Raw genomic sequence first — 7,500 nt, forward strand, 5'->3', positions numbered from 1 at the left:
TATTTGTTAAATTGTAGCATTGTTTAAACCTCTTGTGTTGACGGGTGAGATTTTACAGTGATGCCACAATATGTTTACAGTGAAACCTGACCATAGTGTGCAGCTCCCACACGCAAGCGTAAACTCTCAGAGAGACTTTGATCTGACCTTGAAGTGTGTGTGTGTGTTCTGCATTGTGACTGATTGATTTTAAATTGATAAATAATAAAAGCTCTATGTAATAGTCTCACCCATTCACTTTCTATGGTGGGTCAAATTTGACCCGAACAGTATGAATGGGGGACAGTTTGATAAAACCACCTAGACTCATGGAATCTAGTCCATTTGTTGCGTGTACATTCAGGGAAAAGTCACCAAGCCTTGTACTGCTTAGATTAAGGAAACAAAAACATTTATTTGGGCCAAAAATTACCTGAACAGTGACTAAAGGTCAAACAATGTGCAAACTGAAAGCTACAAAAAGTGTAATGTAAAAATAAAATATAATGTGCAGTTAGCTTTTCACATTAAAAAAATGCTTGTCCATAGTTTGAAAGCAGCCAAACGTTGAAATAACCGAAGTCCTAGTCGTAATAATTGTGACTGGTTGTGTGTGTTGTGTTGTCAGGAGTAATGAGGTTTGGGTTCTGGATCTGGAGCAGTGGACCTGGTCTAAACCCAACATCAGCGGCCCGTCTCCACACCCGCGAGGAGGACAGTCTCAGGTAACACAAACACACTCTTGAATCACTGATGATGTGTTAGAGTTGGATTCGCTCAGAGTCTCTTGTGAATCTCTCGTATAGATCGTGATTGACAGTGACACTCTGCTCATTCTGGGCGGCTGCGGAGGTCCGAACGCCGTGAGTATCTCGACACACTCTTAATCGCAGGAGAACATCAGAATGTGGTCAAATCAGACTGTGAGACAGTGTTGTGTGTGTGTCAGTTACTGAAGGACGCGTGGCTGCTGGACATGAGCGCCTCCAGCTGGACGTGGCAGCAGCTGCGAGTGGAGAATGAAGATCACGGAGCGCCAGAGCTGTGGTGCCATCCAGCCTGCAAGGTGTGTGTGTCTTGTTTTACTAGACACCAGACACACAACATTAGTGATGATGATTGTGAAACTACTCTAATGACACGTCCTTCAGAAAACTTTAGCACATTAATATCATGGCAAATATATCATGTATTTTTCAACACTTCTGTCTGTCTGCAGGTGGGTGAGTGTGTGGTGGTGTTCTCTCAGGCTCCGTCAGGTCGCGCTCCTCTCAGCCCGAGTCTGAACTCTCGCCCATCACCCATCAGCTCAACGCCCGCTCCGCTCGGCCCCGACCCGCCCTCCCTGCGCTCACAGTCACCGGTGCGCAGCAGTGCCACAGGTGTGGTGCTGGGTGTGGTCGAAGAGGCGCCATGTGTGAACGGCCGATGGGGGACGCTGCGCCCAAGAGCATCGGCAAGAGCGAGAGATGGAAGTCCGTCATCATCGCAGCAACAGTCGCCCTCGCGTGGACCAGACAGCCCGCCGCTGCTCAATGGCATCTCCCCCTCGCCGTCCACCAGCCCCATCCAGATGGCATCTCCGCCTGCCCGACCACACGCTCACGTGCCTGCGGACTACAACTGGGACGAGCCGGCAAGCTCTAACGGGCTGCACACACCTCCGCAGTCTGTGTCTCCGTGCACCCCGCCGGGTGCGATATCTCCCGCAGCGCTGCGCAGAGGCCTCGAGGCCGTTAAAGCTTCTTCGTCACTCCCAACCTCGTCCTCACCGTCCCAGCCAAGCACCTCCGCTTCCGGCGGCACACCCCCCGCCTCCTCGAGCCCGCCGCAGGCCGCTGTGGCCGACGGACACTCCATTCCGCCGATCGCAAGGCGACTCACCCATCACCCGCCGCAGAGTCTGAACGTGGGCAAGCCGCTGTACCAGTCGCTCAACTGCAAACCCATGCAGATGTACCTGCTGGACATTTCACGAGCCAAGTCAGACGTCGTGGTGTCGTGGCGGGTGTACGGTAGCGGCGGTGCGCCAAGCGCTGTCACGGGACCACCAGAGACGAGCCTTCACACGGTTGTACAGGGGCGCGGAGAGCTCATCATCTTCGGTGGGCTCATGGACAAAAAGCAGAATGTGAAATATTACCCCAAAACCAACGCCTTGTACTTCGTCCGCGCTAAGAGGTAATGGACAAGCGCGAGGCGCATTTAGCACTCTGAAGATTCCCACAGACTGACGTATTTAACTGGATGACTTTTGACCTTACACTAATTTACCTTAAAATACAGCGCAACATATAAAGGACACTCGAACATAGTCGTTGTTTCAATTTATGAGTGAATGATGTTTTTGCAGCATGCTTTGCGAGTGTGTGTGTGCGTGCTCTGCAAGTGTGTGTGTTTCCGTGCTCTGCAAGTGTGTGTGTGTGTGTGCGTGCTCTGCAAGTGTGTGTGCGTGTGCGTGCTCTGCAAGTGTGTGTGTGTGTGTGTGTGTGTGTGTGTGCGTGCTCTGCGAGTGTGTGAGAGATATTGAAGGGAATGTTTATGTTTCTATTGTATTTGACTTTCAGAAATTCTGATCTGACTGAAGGAAACAATTGAGGAACTGAAAAATATCAACTTTTTTACCCTCTTAAAGGCCATTGTTTACATTAAACGTGTGTGTGTGTGTGTGTGTGTGTGTGAGAGAGACTGTGCATGTGTGTGCATGTGAGACTGCGTGTGTGTGAGACTGTGTGTGCGTGTGTGTGTGTGTGTGTGAGTGTGTTGTGGGTGGGTGTGTGTGTGTGTGTGAGAGACTGTGTGAGACTGCGTGTGTGTGAGACTGTGTGTGTGTCTGTGTGTGAGTGTGTTGTGGGTGGGTGGGTGTGTGTGTGTGTGAGACTGTGCATGTGTGTGTGTGAGAATGTGCATGTGAGACTGCGTGTGTGTGTGTCTGTGTGTGAGTGTGTTGTGGGTGGGTGTGTGTGTGTGAGAGACTGTGTGAGACTGCATGTGTGTGTGAGACTGTGCGTGCGTGTGTGTGTGTGTGCTATTGAGGGAATGAGATTATGTATTATAAGTGGAAATAAAGCTCTCCATGTCTTAACTCTGATTTAATGTTGCAAGAGATTTTACTCTTTGTGTCACATATGAATAAAGATCATGTATAACATCACCTGATCCCAACATAAAGCAACATTCAACACCCATTTTACTTTATTTGTAATGTGACATATTTCTGAGTAAAACAGGATATTCTACTAGTATGTGAATTGATTGGGTGGCGTAAAGTGTCTCTATTATGACAGGTGCTTGAAATATTAAAGGACTTGGTGATGTCATCTGAAGAGGAAAGTCGTTTCAGTGGTAAAATCTTAATGAGAGATTATGAAGACAAAAGTTTCTCTCTGTAGAATAACATGCTCTGATGAATCGTCCACATTAAGACCAGGAACATACAGTTTATTAAGAGTTTTTGTTTCATGTTTAACAATAAACGTGCAGAAACATTGGCTGCTTCTGAATTCACATACTTTTACTACACAAAGTATGTACTTCACTGGTGATTTGATAAGTACATCACTTTGCATATGAACAGTACAGTGGTATTGAAACAAAACGTCAATTTGACACCACAAACATGTATGTGTCACATACTGTTTAGCTGGTGTTAGCATGTGGCTAAAGTCATCTTTAAATGAATTACCACCTTGAGTTTTATATTCATACACTGATAAAATGCAGGGTTTCTTCTCACATTTGTTGGTATCAACCAAAAAACTTGATAGTGAACAGTCTCTAACCCCAGTCCTGTGTTGCACAAGGCGATTGTGGGTAATATTAGTCTAAATAGCATGCATGGATGCACACTACCAGAAATAGTACAGAATTCATGCAGCTTTTGCTTTTATTTTGAATGTATTATGATTTTGGATGCACTAATCCTACTCGTGCATACTCTTTAGGACAGCAGTAGTGTCTTCTGCATCAGTCGTGGTGTTTAAATGTGCTTTCTGTAGTACTTTAGACTCAAGATTGTGATATTGTGTGCTCTTTCAGGTCCGCTGCAGGACTTTTGACTCCTCTCTCCCTCGCGCTGCTTCTCCGCATCATTAACCTTTCACCCATTTGAATTCACTCTGCCGGATCTCACATGTGATTGGCTAACAGCTGAGGAGCCGGGCTGTGATTGGTTGGGGTGGGGCTGTGGGCGGAGCTTTCACTCAGGCGTTCGGTGTTTACCAGCGTCTGAATGACAAACAGAGACGCGACGCGAACAGACGCGGTGAGAAACGCATTAAAACTGACAAAACACTTTTATAATGTTGTTACAGAAAGTTTAGTAAGGATGCTAACTGTGTCAAGAGCACATTTATTTTAACAGTTTGTGTGTAGAAGAGTATGAAACAGATGATTAAAGTGCGGCGATGAGCTCATGAATATGTAAATTACGTTTCATGAACTTCATGAATTATTTAAATATTATATATTTTTTATATAACATTCTGTGTATGTCAGCAGTTTTAACAGTGTTTCATAGAACAATGCTTCTTGAAAAAACTATTGATGAAACTTCAGGATTTTTAATGAAATAAAAATGAATATTAATGTTGATGAAATTAACTCTTGATTTGTTGCAGATTTGATTCCTGGACTTCCTCAAACTGTGTGGTTTTCCACTCGTGTTGTTCTTTGTTGACACTTTCATGAGTAAAACACAGTCTGAGTCATGATAATGGAGTGTATTCTCACATACATGATTACTGAGTGATAAAATCAAATCATATATGACACGTCACACATACATGTGCAGGATCTGCGGTGGATGACACGTGTTTCCTGCATCCAAACATGCCCATCACACGTCTTGTCAACTTCCCTACAGACTCACCCCCACCCTCCATCGCCCGGGTAATGCCCGGCCCCACGCCCGGCCCCGCGCCCACGCCCCGCGCCCTGTGGCCCCCGCTGGACTTCACTTTGGGCGCGCTGGCGTGCTGCGGCGCATGCCTGTTCACCAACCCGCTGGAGGTGGTAAAGACCCGACTGCAGTTGCAGGGCGAGCTGCAGGCACGTGGCTCATACCAACGGCACTACCGCGGAGTGTTGCAGGCGCTGTGGGTGGTTGGCCGGACGGACGGGGTTCGAGGGCTGCAGAAAGGCCTGACGGTGGCGCTGTTGTACCAGGTCCTGATGAACGGGGTTCGACTCGGGTTCTACTCCTACACAGAGGCATCAGGACTCACGGCCATCCCGGGAGGAAGTCTGATTGCAGGGGCCACAGCGGGAGCGCTTGGGGCGTTCATCGCATCACCGGCTTATCTGGTAAGAGGTCAGAGGTCACAATTAAAGCCCTGTTCACACTGACTGACTGATGGTGGTCGCCAGTCACTGGACTGTAAAGTATACTTCAGTTGTCCGTGTTGCAGATCACTCCGCGCACAGTATGCGTGATGCACATTTCATCATTAGCACAGTCTGCACGGACTGACCTCGTGCGGTCCAGATTTTCTCGACACGTGGACGCAGTCCTTGTCTGTGCGCCAATGCATCACAAAACAGTCGTAGCATACATAAGTCAAACGTGTTCATATTTGCTCGCAGTCAGAAGACTCAAATTTGTAAGGCAACACGGTCGACCGGGCGCAATCGGAAACGCAGAAATCAAAGTATACTCGAGACTTTAGCCCTTTCTACTTTACTTTCTTCAATGAAATAATCATTAAAGTAATCTGACTATAATTAGTAATCTGTTGTGGATAACTTGTTACAAACAACTTCATGGTTTGTATTTTATATTGTTGCTGCTCATTTATGAAGTTGAACCGTGCTCAACTTTATCGTATCTTCAACGTTTGCTGTCACTCATGATGACGATCTGCAGAGGCGGAGTATCGGATTTGATTTGAGCTTCAGATACGTTGAAATATTTGTGCGACTAGACCGTATTTGACCGCCCGACTGAATGTGATGTATTCATTCAAAACTATGAGCACAGAGTGAGAAACACAGACGTTTTTTGTCCTGAACTTTATTCTAAATGCTGCTACTTCTGCAGATTGGACAGTTATGGACTCAAAAATTATCATTCACTTTGCAAATATATAAATATAAACAAAAGGCATTTGTAATTAAATGTGTACATGTAATTTATTTCTACACTTGCTTTAATATTTAAATCATATCTATGAATTTCTACTCCCTATATGCTGAATTATTATTATTGTTGTCATTGTTTTTGTTAGGCAACTATTAATTATAATAATAACTATTAAACCAGCAATGATAATGATGAAATTAATAATAAAATAATGGAATTTGAGTAAATATGAATTATGAGTTTTATTGAATTCATCCATCTGCTCAACAGGAAGGGTTTGGTAGGGCGGGTGCTCTGACATTGCAATTCGTGAGTGCCGTCTCCCGGGCAACGAACATTGCATGACTGTGGTGATGTTTTTGCAAAATAAAATGATGTGGTTCATAACAGGTCTCAGGGCAGTTCTGATGTGAAATGTCCACTGTGTGGCGCTAAAAGCGAGTGAAATGTCCATTGTGTGGCGCTAAAAGCGAGTGAAATGTCCATTGTGTGGCGCTAAAAGCGAGTGAAATGTCCGCTGTGTGGTGCTAAAAGCGAGTGAAATGTCCGCTGTGTGGCGCTAAAAGCGAGTGAAATGTCTGCTGTGTGGTGCTAAAAGCGAGTGAAATGTCCATTGTGTGGCGCTAAAAGCGAGTGAAATGTCCATTGTGTGGCGCTAAAAGCGAGTGAAATGTCTGCTGTGTGGTGCTAAAAGCGAGTGAAATGTCCGCTGTGTGGCGCTAAAAGCGAGTGAAATGTCCATTGTGTGGCGCTAAAAGCGAGTGAAATGTCCATTGTGTGGCGCTAAAAGCGAGTGAAATGTCCATTGTGTGGTGCTAAAAGCGAGTGAAATGTCCGCTGTGTGGCGCTAAAAGCGAGTGAAATGTCCGCTGTGTGGTGCTAAAAGCGAGTGAAATGTCCATTGTGTGGTGCTAAAAGCGAGTGAAATGTCCGCTGTGTGGCGCTAAAAGCGAGTGAAATGTCCATTGTGTGGCGCTAAAAGCGAGTGAAATGTCCATTGTGTGGCGCTAAAAGCGAGTGAAATGTCCATTGTGTGGCGCTAAAAGCGAGTGAAATGTCCATTGTGTGGTGCTAAAAGCGAGTGAAATGTCCGCTGTGTGGCGCTAAAAGCGAGTGAAATGTCCGCTGTGTGGCGCTAAAAGCGAGTGAAATGTCCGCTGTGTGGCGCTAAAAGCGAGTGAAATGTCCGCTGTGTGGTGCTAAAAGCGAGTGAAATGTCCATTGTGTGGCGCTAAAAGCGAGTGAAATGTCCATTGTGTGGCGCTAAAAGCGAGTGAAATGTCCGCTGTGTGGCGCTAAAAGCGAGTGAAATGTCCACTGTGTGGTGCTAAAAGCGAGTGAAATGTCCGTTGTGTGGTGCTAAAAGCGAGTGAAATGTCCGCTGTGTGGTGCTAAAAGTGAGTGAAATGTCCGCTGTGTGGCGCTAAAAGCGAGTGAAATGT

At 46.1% G+C, this 7,500-nt stretch overlaps 2 protein-coding genes across 2 annotated transcripts in view; both read left to right on the forward strand.

The window, feature by feature from the left end:
• Positions 1 to 3,445, forward strand: part of LOC127439118 (F-box only protein 42-like) — a 10,945-nt gene extending 7,500 nt beyond the window's left edge. The window contains exons 7-10 of the mRNA XM_051695198.1: positions 608 to 704; positions 786 to 842; positions 929 to 1,045; positions 1,199 to 3,445. Coding sequence (XP_051551158.1) covers positions 608 to 704; positions 786 to 842; positions 929 to 1,045; positions 1,199 to 2,164 — 1,237 coding nt within the window. The 3' untranslated portion in view covers positions 2,165 to 3,445. The remainder of the gene's footprint in view (positions 1 to 607; positions 705 to 785; positions 843 to 928; positions 1,046 to 1,198) is intronic.
• Positions 3,446 to 4,100: 655 nt separating this feature from the next.
• LOC127439151 (solute carrier family 25 member 34-like) overlaps positions 4,101 to 7,500 on the forward strand; it is a 7,654-nt gene continuing 4,254 nt past the window's right edge. The window contains exons 1-2 of the mRNA XM_051695266.1: positions 4,101 to 4,243; positions 4,599 to 5,283. Of these exons, the coding sequence (XP_051551226.1) occupies positions 4,810 to 5,283 (474 nt within the window). The 5' untranslated portion in view covers positions 4,101 to 4,243; positions 4,599 to 4,809. The remainder of the gene's footprint in view (positions 4,244 to 4,598; positions 5,284 to 7,500) is intronic.

Source organism: Myxocyprinus asiaticus, chromosome 50 (genome assembly GCF_019703515.2).
Source record: "Myxocyprinus asiaticus isolate MX2 ecotype Aquarium Trade chromosome 50, UBuf_Myxa_2, whole genome shotgun sequence".
NCBI classification, from domain to species: domain Eukaryota; kingdom Metazoa; phylum Chordata; class Actinopteri; order Cypriniformes; family Catostomidae; genus Myxocyprinus; species Myxocyprinus asiaticus.